Source organism: Brassica napus, chromosome A2 (assembly GCF_020379485.1).
Source record: "Brassica napus cultivar Da-Ae chromosome A2, Da-Ae, whole genome shotgun sequence".
NCBI lineage: Eukaryota > Viridiplantae > Streptophyta > Magnoliopsida > Brassicales > Brassicaceae > Brassica > Brassica napus.
Window position 1 is genome coordinate 6,859,417 of NC_063435.1, and position 20,786 is coordinate 6,880,202.

The 20,786-nt window shown below is 38.0% G+C and overlaps 2 protein-coding genes across 4 annotated transcripts; both read right to left on the reverse strand.

The window, feature by feature from the left end:
• Nucleotides 1-381: 381 nt before the first annotated feature.
• Nucleotides 382-13,592, reverse strand: LOC106391370 (protein CROWDED NUCLEI 2-like). Of its 3 annotated transcripts, none has more exons than XM_022701456.2 (10): nucleotides 13,276-13,592; nucleotides 13,076-13,165; nucleotides 12,889-12,996; nucleotides 12,515-12,768; nucleotides 12,347-12,435; nucleotides 12,171-12,274; nucleotides 11,985-12,075; nucleotides 1,827-1,902; nucleotides 1,634-1,745; nucleotides 382-1,561 (listed from the first exon to the last, which is right to left on the reverse strand). In XM_022701456.2, exons 1-10 carry the CDS (start codon nucleotides 13,514-13,516, stop codon nucleotides 546-548), a joined length of 2,181 nt encoding a protein of 726 aa, XP_022557177.2. In that variant the 5' UTR covers nucleotides 13,517-13,592; the 3' UTR covers nucleotides 382-545. The 3 variants fall into 3 exon arrangements, with proteins under 3 accessions (XP_022557177.2, XP_013687449.2, XP_022557180.2); XM_013831995.3 differs by having other exon boundaries at nucleotides 1,634-1,748; XM_022701459.2 differs by lacking the exons at nucleotides 13,076-13,165; nucleotides 13,276-13,592 and having other exon boundaries at nucleotides 1,634-1,748; nucleotides 12,515-12,773; nucleotides 12,889-12,983.
• Nucleotides 13,593-16,655: 3,063 nt separating this feature from the next.
• Nucleotides 16,656-20,575, reverse strand: LOC106414230 (cytokinin hydroxylase-like). Its single transcript, XM_013854915.3, has 4 exons — nucleotides 19,830-20,575; nucleotides 19,402-19,631; nucleotides 18,528-19,121; nucleotides 16,656-17,196 (listed from the first exon to the last, which is right to left on the reverse strand). Exons 1-4 carry the CDS (start codon nucleotides 20,134-20,136, stop codon nucleotides 16,771-16,773), a joined length of 1,557 nt encoding a protein of 518 aa, XP_013710369.1. The 5' UTR covers nucleotides 20,137-20,575; the 3' UTR covers nucleotides 16,656-16,770.
• Between the last annotated feature and the right edge of the window lie 211 nt (nucleotides 20,576-20,786).

Here is a 20,786-nt window from a genome sequence, read left to right on the forward strand (position 1 = left end):
ATAACAGTATACTTTAATATAATTTATCAAATAACAAATTTAATAGCACTAAATTTCACGTGTTGAATAATTTGAACGACAGAGGCTTTATCAATAATACAAATAATCTCAAACTCCCAACCTAAAACTTCCCAAGTATTGAAGACTCGCCAAGTGTTTTTAGTTATCTAAGACGAAACTATTCGAAGAACTTTACCGAAATAAATTATCTTAGGATAAATATATCTTAAACTTTAACAAAAAAAAAAAAAACTTTGCCGAAATAAATCTTTCTTACAACAAAATATATTTCTATTTTCTGCTTCTTTGTCCGACAAATCCCTTTTCAGATTCTTCATATCTCCAAAGTTCTTGGAAGATTTTAGATTCTACCATACATGCCAAGAAAAAGTTTACTCCAAGAAGAAATTCTTTAACATCCAGAAATCTTTAAAGATAAACAACTCGAAACAAAGCTAAAATCAACAAAAATATACAAAGCTTTTAAGATTTTTTTAGCCGGTGATGTGCTGCGACTTGTTGAGGACAACTAAACCTCACAAAACCTACTTTGACTTGAGTTTCCATACTCTATCCTTAAACTCTTCCACAACCTCCTTAGTTCGCATCATAGAGACATCTCTGATCTCACAAATCTTCAAGCTCGCTTGTTTCCTTAACTCTTCCGCTCTTGACTTTGTTTTCATTTCCACCTGTTTGGCTTTGTTGCTCACTCCACGAACTTGTTTCTCCAAAGCTGATATCAAAAGCCTTATCTTCTCTACAATCGAGTAGATAACATCTCTGGATCTCTCTCTTACATCTTGCGCCATCTTCTTGAGCTTAGCAACCACATTTTCACCTCTGTTCATGGTTCCTTCGACGGAATATTGCTTCCCAGCGTTCAACCACGTAGACTCGGTTGTTGTCTGTTCATGGAGGTCTCTGTCAACAATCACTTTCAGGCCATACTTCTCCCAACGCCCTCTAGCTTCTTCCAGCACTTTTGCTTGCTCTGTTGCTCTTCTCGCTTCATCCTCCGCCCAATCCCTGGCTATGGATAAAGCGTTCCTCTCAACCTCAAGCTCACTCTGCAAGCGTAGTATCTCCTCGTTCTCCTTCTCCACTTGCTTTTGAAGTCTACCAAACCTCTCCTTCTCAAACGACATCTCTGCCTTGTTACTCACAAGCCCCTGAAGTTGTTCCTCAAGCTCGTTTCGTAGCCTTGCAAGAGACTCCATCTCTGTTTCAATCGACGTGCGTTCTTTCTCCAATGCGAGAGTCTCCTCTTCTTTCTCAACTCTAAGCCTTGTCAGCTCCCTTTTCGCTTCTTCAGCTAATTTCACCACTGCATCTACAGTTTCTGTTTCTCTCAAAAGCTCTTTCTCAAAGGTAGCGTTGATCTCCTTCTCCACCTGAGCAACCAGCGCGTTATGGGCAGAAACCACGTTTTCAGCCATAGCCTCTGCTTGGATACGAGCTAGCTCCTCACTAACTGCTTCACAAGCTTCACCAGTTGCAAGAGACGCAGCTGTTTGGGCTTTTGTAACTGCTTTAGACGGCTGAAACAATCTGGTACGCCCTACATGAGACGCATGCCTTTCAAAAAACTGAACTTGATATGATTTACTTAAGAAGCAAGAATGTAACTCACCAAAGGCAACTGATGTTATTCCATTTTCTCCAGCAGATAAGTCAGCTATAAGGGCAGGCCACGCTTCTGGGTTTATTTTATCAATGTCAAGAAAGCCAGAAAGTTGGTACAACTTCTGAAAAAGAAGGAAGTTAGTTGTGTAAGGTTTAGGACACTGTCAATGACTAAATGTGGCAAAAATAGACAAAAGAACCTTGCTATCCGCTTCTGGGAGCTGTCGGAATTCCAAAGCCATCTTCCAGCTCAAAAGATCCTGACGTGAAAGAGGACTGTAGAGAAAAAAAAAAGATTATGAGAAGAGTCAAGGCTGGGCAAAAAAAAACCAAATCCGAAGAACCCAGCCGAATCTGATCCTAAAAATTAGTACCAAACCCGAACCAAAATTGGTGAAATATCCAAGGGGTTTTTGCAAAATTGACCTACAACTTAAAGTCAAACACAAAACTAACCTCCCTTTTTTTTGAAAATTGGTTTTGCCCTATTCACCCCACAAGTTCATATAATTTACGAAAATGCCATCAATTTTTTTTTTTTTTTTTTTTCGAAAATGACATTTTTACTCTCTCACCCTCATCATCTTCAAGTAATTACAAGATTGCCATTGTCATCAATACCACAACCACCATGAACAACCAATTTGAAGCTCTTAATGCTCCCAAAATCGATTTACCCTTCTTCTTTTTCCATTCTTGTGAACTAAACACAACATATCTCTCACTTTCTCTCCACAATGAGCTAAAAAAACCCAAGATTTTGATTCTAAAATTTTTATGGTTCATAAAGTCATAGAAGCTAACGATTATGGGTGGGTGACTTTCGTTTGTGATTCTGTGTGCTTGGAGAAGCCTTATGTATGCTAAGGAACTTATCTCACCAATTTAAGGTATGAAATCGAGTTTTTTTCCAGATCTGTTCGTCAGACGACTTACTTGGGAAGTCGTCTCGCTGTAGACGACTTACCTTTCAGTCGTCTGGCTGTAGACGACTTACCTGGAAGTCGTCTGGTCAACGCAGAGGTTATTTTTGCAATTGACTTTGAAATCTGTAACCTGAGACGACTGAAAGTTAAGTCGTCTACTATTGTTTGGTTTCAAAAAAAATTCCAAAGAACCTAGACGACTTACATTTCAGTCGTCATAGGTTAGTTTTGCATTTGACTGGATAATTTCAGAAGTTTGACTTCCCCAGACGACTTACATTTCAGTCGTCTGGCGAAAATTAAAATAATAATATTTTTTTTAAAGTAAACGACTTACAATTAAGTAGTCATAGGTTAGTTTTGCAATTGAAAAAAAAAACTTCAAGATTTAATTATACACAGACGACTTATAATTCAGTCGTCCACCAGACGACTTAATTGTAAGTCGTCCAGGACTTTTTTCCGAGATTCTGGTCAAACCTCGTAAATCCTGGACGACTTACATTTCAGTCGTCTCGTGGACGACTGAATTATAAGTCGTCTGTATATAATTAAATCTTGAAGTTTTTTTTTTCAATTGCAAAACTAACCTATGACTACTTAATTGTAAGTCGTTTACTTTAAAAAAAATATTATTATTTTAATTTTCGCCAGACGACTGAAATGTAAGTCGTCTGGGGAAGTCAAACTTCTGAAATTATCCAGTCAAATGCAAAACTAACCTATGACGACTGAAATGTAAGTCGTCTAGGTTCTTTGGAATTTTTTTTGAAACCAAACAATAGTAGACGACTTAACTTTCAGTCGTCTCAGGTTACAGATTTCAAAGTCAATTGCAAAAATAACCTCTGCGTTGACCAGACGACATATAGTTTAGTCGTCTAGACAACTTAGATTGAAGTCGTCCGCGTCAGTCTTTAATAAACTTTCGTTTTCTTTGTTCTAAGTTTGCTAATGTGTTATATTTTGACTTTTTCAGATGATGCGTCAGTTACATGCAGTGTATGGAGAATGGTTGTTGAAAGATGGATGTTGGAATTTTGTGGTTGATCATTTCAAAGGAGCGAGAATGTTATTTTTGAATGAAAGTTCGACACATGCTGATCTTGTTGCAATGGCTCAAGAAGATTATAACCTGGACATGAACACAGAGTCTGTGGAGCTAACCTACTCATTACAACAGATGGCTCCAGACCTTCCTCCTATTCATGTTACAAGTGATAGACAAGTTCGGAACTTGCTCGAGATAACTAAAACGCATGAAGTACGTCTTTGTGTATCAAGCTTTAGCAAGATGAGAACGGTTTCAGAGGAAAGGGATGAAGATCATGTGGGGGATGAAGCTGAGGAGGGGGATGAAGCTGAGGTGGGGGATGAAGCTGATGTGAGCGATGAAGATGAAGAGGGGGATGAAGCTGAGGAGGGGGATGAAGCTGAGGAGGGGCATGAAGCTGAAGAGGGGGATGAAGCTGAGGATCATGATGGGGAGGAGGATGCTGACATCCCTGTTGTTGCTGATGCTGAGGATTATAGTGAGTATGGAAAGGTTAAAGATGAGGATGAGGAAGAAGATGATGAAATCTGTTTTGATGATTACAAAGGGGCATATGGTTGTGAAGGAGAAGGATCATCTGCAGACAGAATCTATGTCAACCAGAGTTTTGCTAGTAAGGATGCACTGCTTTCAGAGTTGCGGTTGACAGCGGTGAGGCGTAGGTTCTCCTTCAGAATATTCAAGTCAACGAAAACTCTGTTTGTGGCAACATGTCGTGTTAGTGGTTGTCAATGGAAGGTCCGAGCAAGTGTGAAACATGGGACTAAAACGTTTTGGGTAACCAAGTATTTGGCAACTCATACATGTTCCATCCCAGACAGAATCGCTCAGCGGAAACGTTGTACTCCGAAGTACATTGGTCGACTTTTCATAGATCGAGTTGGAATCATTGATGGGTTGAATCCGCAGCATATCAAAGATGCAATGAAGAACATGTTTGGCATGACACTTGATTACACCACTTCATACAGAGCATTGTTATATGCGCAAGAAATGGTGAGAGGATCAGCGGAAGACGGGTATGAGCGACTGCCTTCATATTTGGAGCAAATCAAGGCAGCAAATCCGGGTTCTATCACAGCTATAGAACTTGATTCTCTGAATAGATTTAAGTATCTATTTCTTGCTTTTGGAGCTTCAATCAGAGGATTTAAGTATCAGAGAAGGGTCATTGTGGTAGATGGGACTCACCTAAGTGGGAAGTATGGGGGTACTATGTTGGTTGCAGCCGCACAAGACGGTAATTTTCAGATATATCCATTGGCTTTTGGGATCGTAGATGGTGAGAATGATGAATCTTGGGAATGGTTTTTCACAAAATTGGCGAGCTGTGTATCTGATGAGTATCCTCTGGTGATAGTCTCCGACAGGCACGCCTCCATTATAAATGCGTGTGAAAAGGTGTTTCCTTGGGCAACCCGAGGAATATGTTATTATCACCTTCAAGAGAATATTGTCAAAAAGTATAAAGGGAAGCATCTCTTGTACTTGGTGAAAGGTGCTGCTTATGCTCATACACTTTACGATTTTGATCGGTACATGGATGAGATACGGAGTGCAAATCCGGATCTTGCTGAGTATCTGGAGGAAGCCGATGTGACCCTATGGTCTAGGGTTCATTGTCAGGGAGACAGGTACAACTTAAAAACGAGCAATATCGCTGAATCAATTAACTCCGCACTGAAGCGAGCAAGAGGATTTCCTATTCAGTTCCTGCTGGAGTTCATAAGGGAGAAGCTAGGAAGGTGGTACTGGAAAAGGAGAGGAGATGCTTTGAGTCTTACAACTCAACATAGTCGGGGTGTTGAACACTTGCTTGCTGTCCGAGAGGAGAACGCGTATACTCTGAGAGTCCAACAAATTGATGGATGGAAGTTCTTTGTGAAAGGTGGCAATAGGGACTGTAATGTTGATCTGGAACTTCAAAAGTGTGATTGTGGTGTCTATCAAGTCGAGAAAATACCTTGCTCTCATGCTATAGCAGCTGGAACAGCAGCTGGTGTGCATATCTCCACACTTGTGTGGCCGGTCTACTCAAAGGATACTTTGTTTGCAGGATACTCAGAGAATATATATCCTTGTGTTGGACAACTTGTTGAGGCACGCACATGCTTTCCTCCGGAAGTAAAGCGTGGTCCGGGGAGACAGAAGAAATCAAGATGGCAATCTTGGTTGGAGCTATCCAGGATGAGAGGACGCAAACCCCGGAAGCAACACAGGGTTTATAGGTGCTCAGTCTGCAAAGAAACTGGCCATAAGCGTCCACAATGTAAGAACTGACGTGGAAGACCTTTAAGTAAGTCGTCCAGAAGACCTTTAAGTAAGTCGTCCAACGTCTTAACTAGAATTTTCTTCTGGTAAGTCGTCCAGAAGACCTTCTGGTTAGTCGTCCAACGTCTTAATTAGAATTTTCTTCTGGTAAGTCGTCCAGAAGACCTTTAAGTAAGTCGTCCAATGATTTTCTATGTTTTATGAACTTCTCTGTAGTCGTCCAGAAGACCTTTAAGTAAGTCGTCCAATGATTTTCTATGTTTTATGAACTTCTCTGTAGTCGTCCAGAAGACCTTTAAGTAAGTCGTCCAATGATTTTCTATGTTTTATGAACTTCTCTGTAGTCGTCCAGAAGACCTTTAAGTAAGTCGTCCAATGATTTTCTATGTTTTATGAACTTCTCTGTAGTCGTCCAGAAGACCTTTAAGTAAGTCGTCCAATGATTTTCTATGTTTTATGAACTTCTCTGTAGACTCTATGTTATGAATTTATATGTTTTATGAACTTTTCTTTGTAGACCTTCTATGTTAAGCATTACATATTCCGAAACTAATTCCAACAGTGCAATTTAAAAAATACAAGTTAAACATTACATATTCCGAAAGGTTACTGCACTACCAAACTAATTTCCTACGGAATTCTAGTTTGGTGTGAGGATAGGTTACAAAAAACATCATCCTATCCTGACCCTGTTAACATCCCCTAATCTACCTAACAACAGTACACAAAAGCATCAAGTTCAAATACAATCGCAATAACACATCCAATATCTAATCATACGTTGCCAGGTTCTCATCATTGTCTTGGTTTTCCCATTCATGGCACTTAGGAAGCTCTCGAAATATATCCAGCGCCATCTTCTCCCTGATGGTCTTCCCGTGTTTTTTGTCAAACGCGGTGGGAAATTCTATCCCAAGAGCATGACATTCGATGTACTTCAGAGTGAAAACCCCACAATCACCAGCTCGGCACTGAGGTACTCCAACGGTTTGTCTCGCATATGTGTATGGCTCCAATGTGTATTGAACCTTTTGTTCGTCAGAGAGCGCGCACTCAACAAGCAGATAAGGGACCATTGTGACAAAAGGCTCCATTACCTCATCGAGTTCTGCAGGCCTAATATGAGAGACAATGCTGTCCCAGACGACGATGTGCCTCTTAGGGATCGATATCCATATAGCAATCCAATGCTCGTTCTTGAAGTTCACAGGTGCATAGATATCATCCACATCCACCCCCCAAACCTTCTTAGATTGGCAAAAAGAAGGTATCAAGCCTGCATGATAATTCCACGCCCCACCAGGGAGTCTTCTTCCTAAACCGTTGGCATCAGGAGCGTCGCTCTTAAAATCAGGGTAGGAGGCCCTCCACTGCCGAGAAAAGACATGATCAAGAAAGCACATTCTGTCGCTCCTGAAATGTTCTGGATGGTTTTGGTACCGTTGCCTCAGTATATTAATAAAAGCATCCATTTGCTGCATATAAAACAATACAAGTCAAAAAAACTTACAAACGACTTACAGACGACTTAGAGACGACATACAGACGACTTACGTAAGATAACTACCAGACGACTCACAGACGACTTAGAGATGACTTAGAGACGACTTAGAGACGACTTAGAGACGACTTACAGACGACTTACGTAAGATAACTACCAGACGACTTAGAGACGACTTAGAGACGACTTAGAGACGACTTAGAGACGACTTACAGACGACTTACGTAAGATAACTACCAGACGACTCACAGACGACTTAGAGACGACTTAGAGACGACTTAGAGACGACTTACAGACGACTTACGTAAGATAACTACCAGACGACTTATAGACGACTCATAGACGACTGACAGACAACTCACAGACGACTCACAGACGACTTATACAAATCAGAAAAGTACCAGATAACTACCAGACGACTTATATAAGAGTAAGAAAATAGCAGAAGACTTACATGGTCGGTTAGCCATTCTAAGGGGGTTCGGAGGACCTGATAGAATCGACTTCGACATCTACGTGGTTTTTTTTTCAGAGGCAGTTTATAAGAACTGCAAACACAAAATGTAAATAATCAAATGGAAGCTTTTTTTAATCAAATATAAGTAAGCATATTTTTAACAGCAACTTACGGATCTTTTTGCACCCATGCAGTGAGCTCCTTCGACTTCATCTTGTCAATGGGTGCAAAAGGATCATAGCCTCCGCCAACCTGTTTGTTTGGAATGATCTGTTTGGCAGTGCTGTTTCCCTTAAAAGGAGTTTGCTGTGTGGGAGCAAGCTTCCTTTCTCGCACACTTTTTTTACGGAGATTCACCAAAGCAGTCTCCTTCTTTGTCTGCCTTCTAGCTTCTTCAACGAGTAAATCTGAAGCGGTCGAAACTTGTTTGTCCAATATAAGAAGGCTAGGATCTTCACTCGGTAAGTCGTCTGCAGGACTCACAAGACAGAGCTCTCTCGAGGAACTCGGTTCTGTAGTAAGACTCGGTTCTTTGGCTTCCTTCTGTCCTGCTTTCGCCCCATTCACACTTTCACTCTGCAATTTCGAGTTCACAGTGTGTTTAAAAACTATTAACAAAAGATCAAATTCACACTAGAAACAAAGCACACATGTTCAGAATCAAGGCATACAGTGGTTCATCAAAGCACACTAGAAACAAAGCACACATGTTCATCAAAGCACACAAGAAACAAATCACATCAGTCCTGACTCTTCCTAACACATTGCCTAGTGACTCTCTTCTCTGCAATTTTGGGAGAGGTTTTGGTACTAACCCCGGGTTCGTCAACAGGTTTTGGTGGATTTGAAGTGGTTGTAAGTTGACGATCATCAGATGAACCCCCTCTGTTGGTGATTCCCACCTTCTTCTCCACAGCTTCAATCCTATCCGCCAGTAACTTGAGCTCCTTAAGACACGTCCCAAAGCCAAGATTAATGGCATCAGATATGTCCTTCAAGGTCTTTTCAATCTGCTGACCTTCACTACCCGCCGCAGGTTTCTCAGCAGAAACAGAAGACCCTTTACGAGCTTTCTTCCGAGGTCTGCTACTTTCTTCTTTCACAACACTCTCTGACTTCACGGGACTCACTTCATTCTTCACTGGAATCACTTCCATCTTCACAACCTTGCGAGTACCGGTGACTGGCCAGCATTCCATGGTCCACTCCCATCCAGGATCATTAAACATGACTTTAATTATGTTATCCGCGGCAGGGTCATCTACGTCTCCGTCCCATTTTGGAAACATTTCATCAAAATCCTTCTGAACGAAGTTCTTCACGATAGTCTGCAATAAATAAAAGATATAAACTTAGTTAAGTCGTCTGAGAAGTATTTTGTTCACAGACGACTTAAAGTTAAGTCGTCTGAGAAGTATTTTGATCACAGACGACTTAAAGTTAAGTCGTCTGAAAGTCTTCCAACAAAAAGACCACTCAGACGACTTATAAGTAAGTCGTCTGAGTGGTCTTTTGTTGGATGACTTCCACACGACTTAACTTTAAGTCGTCTGAGAAGTCTTAGGAGTGAAGTTAAGTACCTGTTTATTGATAGCAGCCTTAAAAAATTTGCGTTGTCTTTTGCCACCCTTGTAAGCCAGCAACAGTGGAGACGGTCTGTTTGGTACGGGAGACCCATAATTAGCACCCAATTCTGGCAGAGCATAGTACGCCCACACTTGGAGCACTTGTATGAACCCATCAACAGTGTAACCAGTTTGCGTCAAGTCTTTTGCCTTCAGAGAATCCATCAGCACCTTAAACGCCACTCTCCCCCATGGATAATTCTCAAATTTTTCTAAATCCATCACTAGCCTTGCAAGACTAGCTGATGTAGCGGATGAGAACTTTTTCCCTTCGATGTACCCTGCGTAGATGGCAAGGTATCCCAGCCGCATGCGATCATCCCGAGACCACTCGTCGCAGTTGTAAAATGCTTCTGTTATCTGATCAATACTTGGCCCAGTATCGATATCAACACCCATCTTCTCCCAGAAAGCAGCCATCTCCGTCGTAACCTCACACCTTGGATTTTCCAGGTCCTTGATGTAATCGCAGTTCAGCCCAGTGAGGTATTCAAACTCTATCAGTGAAAACCTCACAGGTTGTGAAACGACAAGACTCCAGAGCTCAAACTTCTTCTTGATGTCTAGCTGGAAAGAGAGCATAAAATGTACCAGCCTTGAAGTCCAACCAAAGTCAAGCTCCTTGAATTTGATGAACACTCCTAACTTCGACGCCTTCAGATCCTCATATTCGTCAGCTGTGAGACAATCACATAGAGCTTTAAACAACTTCGTGTCATCAGAATGATACGAAATGCTCCTGATTGCATCAGGCTCTTCTCCTAATGTAAACATCCTCGGCGGGAATTCTGGTAAATCCATTTAAAGGCCTGCAAATAATCACAAACAACCATCTCAAACACATAGGTTGCGCACTATGCTAAATGCTATAGAAGACTTCCAGACGACTTACAGGAAGTGAGAAGACTACTCAGACGACTTCCAGGAAGTGAGAAGACTACTTGGACGACTTCCAGGAAAGTCTTCTACTATGTCTTACTCTCTGGACGACTTACATGTAAGTCGTCCAGAGAGTAAGACATAGTAGAAGACTTTCCTGGAAGTCGTCCAAGTAGTCTTCTCACTTCCTGGAAGTCGTCTGAGTAGTCTTCTCACTTCCTGGAAGTCGTCTGGGTAATCTTTCAGCAAAAGACTACAACAATCTCAAAATCTTTTAAACAAAAGACGAATGACTTACAGTTGGAGAATATATTGTCCGAGAAGATATGGTCGGAGAAGATGTGGCCCCAAGCCGTTACAGATCTGCAAATCGAAGGGAAAAGAAGAATCAATACTAAAATATTTAGGGTTTTTCCGGCGGCTAAACGCCTTAATACATGAGAAATAACATACCGGCGGCGGAGTTTGGCAAACGAGATTTCAGATCTGAAAAAAAGAAGCGGACGGTCAGTTTAAACTACGAAAATACTCTACGGCATGAAGGAGAAACGAGATTCGTCGTAATCGGAGAGATTACCGGCGAAGATAACGGCGGAACACGACCACGGTAGGGTTTTCGTCTTATCGCCTTCGAAATCGCCGTTGGAGAGAAACGGCGCTAGGGTTTCGTAAAATTGTGAAACAGTGAAAAAAATAGCTTTTATATGTCCGGTAAATGATCCGGTTAGGTTAAAACGTACATTGGTAAAATTAAAGGTTCGGTACGATGTGGACGACTGAAATATACGTCGTCCGTGTAAATTATTCAACAGACGACCGAAATATAAGTCGTCCACACCCTAAACATAACCCCTAAACTTATTTATCTAATTAAACACTTCATAAAATCAAATCAAACTTGAAAAGTGTTTACTATACACAGAAATAAACACATATTGGTGAAAACTAATTTTTGAAAAAAACATTTTAGTTTTCCAAGATCTAACCCTAACAATACATACAATACTACAACATATGTTTGCCAAACTCCTAAACCAAAGAATATAATGATACACTACTTCCACTCATCTATCTTCAAAACAAATCAATTTTATCATATCTTAATTTATATCACTTAAAACTGTTTATAATTACTTGATTTTTATTTTTCACGCATCAAAATATTTTTTACAAGATTTATAAATTATTTTTAAAATAAGCTGGTACCAGACGACTGAAGTTTCAGTCGTCTAGACGACTGAAGTTTCAGTCGTCTAGAAGACTGAAGTTTCAGTCGTCTAGACGACTTCCAACAATTCAGACGACTCAGACGATTTACTGGGGCTATATTCGTAAAAATGGCTTCTGTTTTTTTGTTTGGTCACAAGGGACTGAGCTGTAATTTCACTAGGCTTTTAGGTTAGTTTTGCATTTGATTCAAGTTTGGGTATAGGTTTGGGATTAAAATCAAGTTGTGGGTTAGTTTTGGCAAAAACCCCAATATCCAAACGGGTTTAAAACATTGCTATCTAAAGAACTAGAACCGAACCCAACACGAACCGAGATACGAATATATCCAAATCAGAATTATATACTTAAATATATTAATTATTTTCAGATTTCTTTTAAGCGTATGTGCTTGAATGAACCAATAGCATATATCTACCTTTCTGGTGAGAACTTAAGGTGACCGCTCTCAGCAGAAGGCATGTTATGGTTAGAGAGCTTGCTTGAGATAATTCCTGCCTCTGCCAAACCTATAAATAATCCAACGAAAGATGAAGAAAAAAAGATTAATCCATAAGCTTCATGATTCAGCATCAACGTTAAAAAAAAAAGTTCCATCGATCACCTTGAATGAATGGAAAATCAGGATCTTCAGGTGCGATATCATCAAATGCAAGTTCAGTAACATTCTCGATGTACATTGCAGGATACACTTTCGATGCTGAGTTCCTGTAAAAACCGATGAAGGTGTCTTCACAATGTGAGGCCGTGAAATATTTCAAGGAGAGAACAAAAACCTACCTCGATAGAACATTGCTTGCAGAAACCAACCAACGAGCAAATTCACGGCGTGTGCATAAATCATAAGGCCGAGCATCAGATTCAATAACCTATACAAAGTTAAAATATCAGTTCTTAAACACATCAGAAACAGTTCACAATAGTCTAATAGAGCTAAAAGAAAAGTACCTTTAATGCTTGTAAAGCTGCAAACATTTGACTTTGAATTGGGTCCACAACTGTTGGAAAGATAGGACTCAAGGGGTTTACTTGTGGAACCGTGGAAGGAGCAGGTATGCCTGTATAACACCGGTGTTTCTTCTCCTCGTCTGGGATTTGAGAAGCATCTGTATCTACTCTATCAGCTCGGCTTTCTGAAGATTTGTTCGCCTCGTGGTTTTCTTTGCTTGTAGATGCGGATTTTGACTCCAAAAGTGGTGAATCTAAACTAACATCCATAAAAGGGAACGTCAAACATGCAACCACATGATGCAAATACAATAAATTCGTTGTACAATCATGTCTGAAGATGAAAAGAAGTTAAAAAAGATCCATGTCCATACCTTTATAGCTTTCTTTTTCATCTTGGTCCATTAGATTACCTCTCTCATGACTAGCTTCCCCGACTTGATCACTTGAGCTTTCAGAAACCATCACTTCTACTTTTGGTCCTACAGTTTCACCAAAATTATATGCTTCATCAACTACATAGTAATCAGACACTGAGAGAAAAAAAGTTAAGTTGCATACTAGTTAACACGTGTCTCTTGAAAGATCGAGCTCCCAAAGCTAGCCCAACGAAGAGAACCATCCCAGCAGCCACTCCAGAGACCAGTGTTCCTGAAAATCAATAAAAGGCAAAACCTTTATCTTCATTTTACACTCAATTAAGCAAAATCTCTGAGACCAATCTCGTTTTCCGACAAACTCAGAGCAGAAAAAGTTCGTACCTTTATACCAATCGCCACCGCCAGAATCCGGACTCATCTCATCGTCTCCTGAATCAGCCCACCCGCGAAAACGATCCGACCCGCGACCCGATTCTGCATTATGTGCAGCGCATGACGTCCGGAGACGGGGACTGAGCTTCGTCAACTTCGCTCTCGCCGGAGCAGCTTTGAAGCTCCGACAGTTGAGGGCAATCCTGAGCTGGAGAGAGCTTGGCGTCCATGTCGCCATCGCAGATGCCATAGTTCGAAAAATCGCATCAACTGACAGATTACATGTTTTTGCTTTTGCTTTGGTCCGATGCCTTCATAAACGAGACAAGAGAAAAGTGATACGAAATGTTTCGTATAGTTATGGAAATGGTCCTTGTATTTATCTACTACTTCCAACTTGTACCCATATTTATTTATCTTTGATATTGCACAATAACATCTTCTTCTTTTTTTTACAAAGAGACCAGGCCCATTGTAATATTGGGCTTCTCACTTATACACATGATGAGGCTCTCAAGAGTATAATGTGTTGCATGTCCATTGAGTTGTGTCTGAGGCCTGAGGGAGTAGTTTCTTTGGGTAATGTATTTAACGACTACCTTTTTTGTCTGTTTCTTTATAATATCTTACTTTATTCCACTTCAAAAGAGACCAATATATTAAGAGTTAAGACGGAAAAAGTTGGTGGCATGACGATATCGATCTCCGAGTTGTGAAACATTGTAGCAGTTACCGTGGAGAAAATTGGTGCCATAAACACACTGCTCAGAGATGTCATGTCTTCAGAAAGTGTTACAGATGCCTCATTCGATTATCTTGAACTAATTGTCAGGTGCTAGAGTTGCCTCATCGACTAAAACCCCCACTTGTTCTCCACCATTTCGCTAATACTTCAAGAGTACAATTTTGTTATACAAGAGAGAGTAATAAAGGAGCTTAACTAAAGTAATAAAGTAAGATGAGAGAGAATAAATAATAAAAAGTAGAAAGTGAAAAAGCAAAGTATATATGTATTTTTATTTTTATTTTTATTAATATATATACATATATATATATATATATATATATATATATAACTATTTGAAATTCAATTGTGTATATCATGGGGAATATATAAATGTTAATGTCCATGTTCGTTCAAAATTGTTTGGCATTTAAATCAAATAATAAAGTGAATAAGGTGATGCTATGATTGAAAAGAACTATAAGATGATTTTTGGTTCATTGATTGTATAATTTTTATTACTATTTAGAGAGAAATAAATATTAGGCAAAAATATGTAAAAAATTAGGAAAACATTAGAAAACATTTAGTAAAAAAATTAAATAATAACAAAAAAAATAAGAAGAGATAGAAGAAGATGCATAATATATGTTGGAGAAGTAAATATGATTATTTACATATTTTTACTTGTACTTTGATTCGGTTGCTGCTGCTGCAGAGTGTTGGCGTTACTCTCACTAAAACAAATAGGATAACACCTACTCCATCTGTTTCAGAAAAAAAGCATGTTCTAGAGAAAAATTATGTTTTAAAAAAATACATTTTTTGCACTTTCAATGCAATTTTTGTCAACTAATAATAAAAAATTACAAAGTTCAAAAATATTAATTATATTTTAAAAAAATCTTATTGGTTTAAAAATATAGAAAATATAAACTTACAAAAAACTATGCATTTATAACTAAGTTTTAATATGTTTTATTAAAAAATGTAAAAATTTTAAAATATGTATTATTTTAAAACAGATGGATTATTGTTTTCTGCTGTATTTGGCTAAAAAACTTTTCTACTAAATTTTTCCTGATTGGTAAATATTGGGCTATAGATAGAGGGTGTGACTGGTAGATTTTAAAGTAATTAGGAGAATAAAAGTGGAGTAATTATGAGAAAAAATAAACAAAAAGAAAATAAAATAAAATCAGGTGTAATTATTTTCTACTTCAGAAACATTGAGATAATAAAGTGTATTATATACCACCAATTAAACAGTGGTGAGCGTAAGATAGATGGAAATTAATTTTACCTGATTGGCAGAAGTTTGGACATGGAGTAAAAAAATTCTCGCTAAAAAATTCTCGCTGGAAGTGATTTCCAGTCAGATTCAGAATAAAATACTTTTACTCTATAATATTTACTCTAAAGTGAAATGTTATCCAATCACACTCAAAATTTTGTAAAAGATTTTCTCACTTATAAACATGATGAGGCCCATTGTAAATATTGGGTTGAAGATATAATTTTTTTTCCTCTCTAAAACTAAACCAATGAAACTATGATATTTGTATGTTGAGTTTTTTTAAGAGATTCTAATAATATTTATGTTGAGATACAATATCACTCTCTTTCTTTAGTCTTTTCTTTCCTTTTAATAGGACCTCATCTTTATCTTGCTAATGGAGGTGTTCTTATGGCACCATTAGTAGTAGTTCCTCAATAGGTTTCTAATGATAAAAATAACAAAAAGTATTGAAAGAGAAGGAGAAAGAATAACAAATCATAAGAATCGATTGGTTGCAAAGAAACTTCCACAAGAAAGAGAAAAAAACTTTTCTACAACTGTGGCATTATTATTTGAAAATTGTTTAATAAAAATAAAAATATAGTTATAAATGTTATTATTTTATTTTTATTGAGAAATGCAATTAGTTTTTCATTGCTGCTCATGCTCTTATGTTCTCTTTGACTGATGGAATCCATCTTTTATTTCCAACAATAACTTATCCGAATTCGTCAAAGTACACAACAAAAATTAGGGAAAGAGAAGTATTAAGAGCACCTCCATTGGTGAGGTGGAGGGTATCCTATAATTTAAATATTAAAGAAAAAGATTAAAAGAAAGAGGCATCGGTCTTCTGCAACTGATCTGTTAGAGCATCTCCAATGGAGAGTTCTACCCATTGGAATTTTAAACATTTATACGTGTGTATGTATATATTATATAAGTGTATGTAAGTGTGAAGACCATTTTTTGGGGAAGAACCTCATGCAAATGTTCTAAAAATCAGATATTTAGAATCTTTGCATGAAGTTCTTTCCCAAAAAATGGTCTTACACTTACATACACTTATATAATATATACATACACATATAAATGTTTAGAACTTCAATGGATTGAACCTCCATTAGAGATGCTCTAACTCCACTTTATACTATTATGTCCACATGTCGTTTCTCTTATTGCTTTAACCTTTCTAAATAAATTTTAATTCATTTACATAACAAAATGTTACTAAAATATAAATAGAAAAAAGTCTAGGAAACCATGGAGAGTATATGTTACCGATGGAAGTAGTCTACGAAACCATGGAGAGTATATGTTACCGATGGAAGTGCTCTAATACTCGGAGTTTATTTCATTTAGAGAATTGAAATTACATGTAAATAACGACCGAAACATAAATTCAGCAGAAAAGAAAATTTCGATACTCGAAACATTAATAACAATACACACATGTGTATATGATAAAACAAAGTCTATAAAATTTGTGTGTAAACGGTTTTTAAAGTGGTCGTACGACTATAGGCAAACCATAACTGGGTCTGAGAGAGAGCATATACTTTGGTGAATGGTGATAACCGGGTGAAACCGATATTTCAAACCGGGACAAAACCAACGACAAGACGATCTTGTACTCCATGGTGGTTAAGTTCCGACCAATACACATTCTCCCTCCAAAGCCAAACGGCATAAACCCCATCTTATTCTTACAACCACCGTGCAAATCACCGTCAAATCTCTCCGGTTTAAACTCGTTGACGTCGTCTCCCCACAACTTGGGGTCGTGGTGCATCGCCACCACATCGATCCAAATGTTTGTACCGTTTGGAATTAGGCGGCCGTTCACTTCAATGTTTTTTCGGGCTTGCCGTTGTGCGTTTGGCGCCGGTGGATATAGCCGGAGAACCTCGTTCATTACCCAACTCATCTGCATAAGATGATTGCAAGTTCTATTCGTTAATACTATGTATGAATATATGTTACAAAAAAAATAATATGCCTAATTATGTAATATTAAATGTGGTTTAATTAACTAAAATGTGATTTAACTGAATATCACTAATGATATGCGTTTCGCACGTTTTAGTCATGGATAATAACAAATCGGATACCCGTTACTATGGATTGATACTGTCATGTGGCTTAGGATTTTTCAGTACATAGCTGAGGTGGCACGTCTATAATTTGTCAGCGAAGTCGTTGATTAGTATGCACTACTAGGTTTCTATGTGACCCTTGACTTTGACTACATTAATGTTTTTTTTTTGTTTTTCCTTTTGAACACAAGACCACATATTTCAAGGTAACTGTATTTCAAAACAAAAACTGTATTTTATTATTTCCTTACTTTTTTTATTGATGAAATATTCCATTTGGGAATTCTTACTATGGGGATGCCAACTAAACTTAAAATATCTTAGTTTATATTTGACTCATTCTTAGGTCCACCCCCTAGGGTGAACCTCAAGGTTCACCAACCAATAGGATTGTTTTATTTTATATTCGATATCTTTTAAAAAAAGGAAACAAAATATTGTCAAATTATATTATGTTTTTAAAATTAAAAGGTAAAAAATAGTAATAATTACAAAAAAAAAATATTTTATGTCGTCAGCATAACATTAAACCCTAAACCCTAAATTCTAATCCCTAAACCCTTAATCTTAAACCCTAAAACTTTGGATAAAGCCTAAACTCTAGGATAAATCCTAAACTCTAAATCAAAATCACTATACACTAAAACATTCAAGCGTTTAGGGTTTAGGGTTTTAGTGTTTTTTATTTAGAGTTTAGGATTTATCCAAGGGTTTAGGATTTACCCAAGGGTTTAGGGTTTACCCAAGGGTTTAGGGTTTTACCCAAGGTTTAGGGTTTATCCAAGGGTTTAGGGTTTAGAATTTAGGGTTTAGGGATTAGGATTTAGGGTTTAGTGTTTTGTTGAAAACATTAAAAATATTTTTTTTAAATTCTTTTTTCTGTAACTAATATCTTTTTTTACTCTTTTTATTTTAAAAATATAATATAATTTGAGAATATTTTGTTTCTTTTTTTAAAAAATATCGAATTTGAAATAATGAAATCCTATTGGTTGGTGAATCTAGAGGTTCACCCTAGGGGGTGAACCCAAGAATGACTCTTTATATTTTTATTTCTTTGAGACCTTAAACTTATTTATGTACTAAATTGCACATTATGCGAACGCGTTCAAATATAACCACGTGAACTGTTGTGTGCTATGTTTGGTAAATGGTAACGTACCTTCTTTAGTCCGGCAAGTTTGTTATACTCAATCTCAGAATCTCCGATGACTTGTCTGATCTCGTCTCTGATCGTTTCCTGCCATTCGGGATGGATCGCAAGAAGCATGAGCGTCCACGTAAGCGCTAAAGCAGTCGTCTCGTGGCCAGCGAAGAAGAACGTTTTGCATTCGTCTACAAGCTCCGTCGCTGTAAACTTTCCTTTATCGGCCTTAAGCAACATTCCGAGAAGATCGTGGTGGTCCTCTCCTTCGACCAAAGATCTCTTTCGTTCGGTTATGATCGACAAAAGAAGATCATCGATCTCTTTACCTAGCTCCCTCGCTCTAAGGGTTTGCTTGAAGGCCAAAATATTGCTAAAGGGTACCCCTACGTAGCGATTCGAGTTGAAAAGGGCAAATTGCATGGCCCTTAGGTTTTTGAGGACTTGAGTTCCGTTTTCTCCCTTGACTCCGAAGCTTGTCTTAGCAATTATCTCACCGGCTGTTCCTATGATCTCGTTCTCCATGTCGAATTCGGGGTTGCCTGAGTTTATCTGTATGGCCCATCGGTCCAGCATGTTGGTGGTTGATTCCACCATCATAGTTTTCATAGCCTATAATTTTAAGAGCATCAATTAAAGTAATGAGAAAAGGAGAAACATTCGAGTACGCAGCTTTGATTAATTTGAACGAGTCTTATTTGTATGGTCTAGTCTTTTCAAAACCATAAAGACCTTGGAATTTCTGTCATGGAAAATGGTGGCTCATGCTTTTTAGAAAATGACTACAAAGTCTAAATTGTTGAACTAGATTAGTCACCTTATTAACTTCCTATATTTTGGACTTGCCAATCAATGTAAACGACTTGAAAACTAGTTTGCTTTCTAATCATACCTTCAGATTGACATGGGAAAATGCAGGAGTGATAATGTGGCGATGTCGTGTCCAGTCATCTCCTTCGACCATAACCAAACCGGTACCAAACATTGGCTCTCTGTCTTTCTTGAAAACATTTGGCTTCCCCCAACTCTTCCCCAATACACCTTTCGACATAACACTCAAGAATTCAGGATCCGCCACGTACACGAATGGCTCTATGCCTAGCCAGTACACAAACACTTTCCCTGCGTTACATAACACATTCAGTAGTCTATGTTAATATTTACATAGAGTAATCCATATGCTAAACTGATTATAGATATGTTATTTCAGTACCGGTTGAAGAAGAAAATGTTGAACCGTCCGAAATTATATCAAAGATGATATCAATTCTAGAAACATTATGGTGCACATGTCCATAACTTAAATATGGGTTTATTTACCGTATTGTTGTTGCCAAAGAGCGAAATGTGGAAGGGCGATGGAATGTATGTCATGGTTGATTTTGGTGGATGATTTGCTGTTCTCCACCATTACCAAGGCCGGTTTTAGCTTCTTCATGTCATTAAGGTTGCCTAATGGAAAGCTAGGAGGTGGACCGGAAAATCCGTTTTCTCCAAGCTTCTTCTGAGCTCGAACGGGCAATATCCAGCAATGCAGAAAGAGCTTCAAGAACACAAGGCTAAGAACTACAACGAAAACATTGAAGAACATGTACCAAAATGGAAACGCGTCAAGAAACTGATCCATCTCGAATATGTATGAATAATTGATAATGTGTGTGTTATATTATTGTGAAGACTGTTTATATGCGTTTTAGTGCAATGTTGTACTCAAAATGTTTGCAGGTGAAACATAGGGATCAACCAAATGAGGTATTTATACATGTTTTCTAGGTCGGACGTAGAAGAATGTCAGACTTGGACCAACGAAACTCTCCTCTCTCTTTTAATTTATTGTATTGTTAGGGTCTTATTTAATGTTGCTACATAACGTTTCTTTACCATTTTCTGGTCAAACATAATCGGCATCTAGCCTTCCTGTCTTTTTCCTTTTTGCTATAATGTTTTGTCAAGTTTCTTTTTGTTGTCTAGTTTCTCCGGCTCCTTTTTTGAATAACTGAAAGTGATGTGAATGTTTAGATGTTGTATTTGAATCCTTAAATGGAAATAGTTAAATACAGTTTACCCTGTTTTTTTGTTTGTCAACAGATAAATTATTTGTTTTCTTGTTTAACTGGATAAATTATTTCGTTGACCAAATAAACAAAGGATAAAAGATTACAGACCCCTAGGTCTTTTTACAACATCTTTCATTCATTTAATCACTCATTTTTCTCCGCCCTATGTTTTTGGTTTTTATAATGATTTTATGATTTATAATATGATACAAAAAAGGAT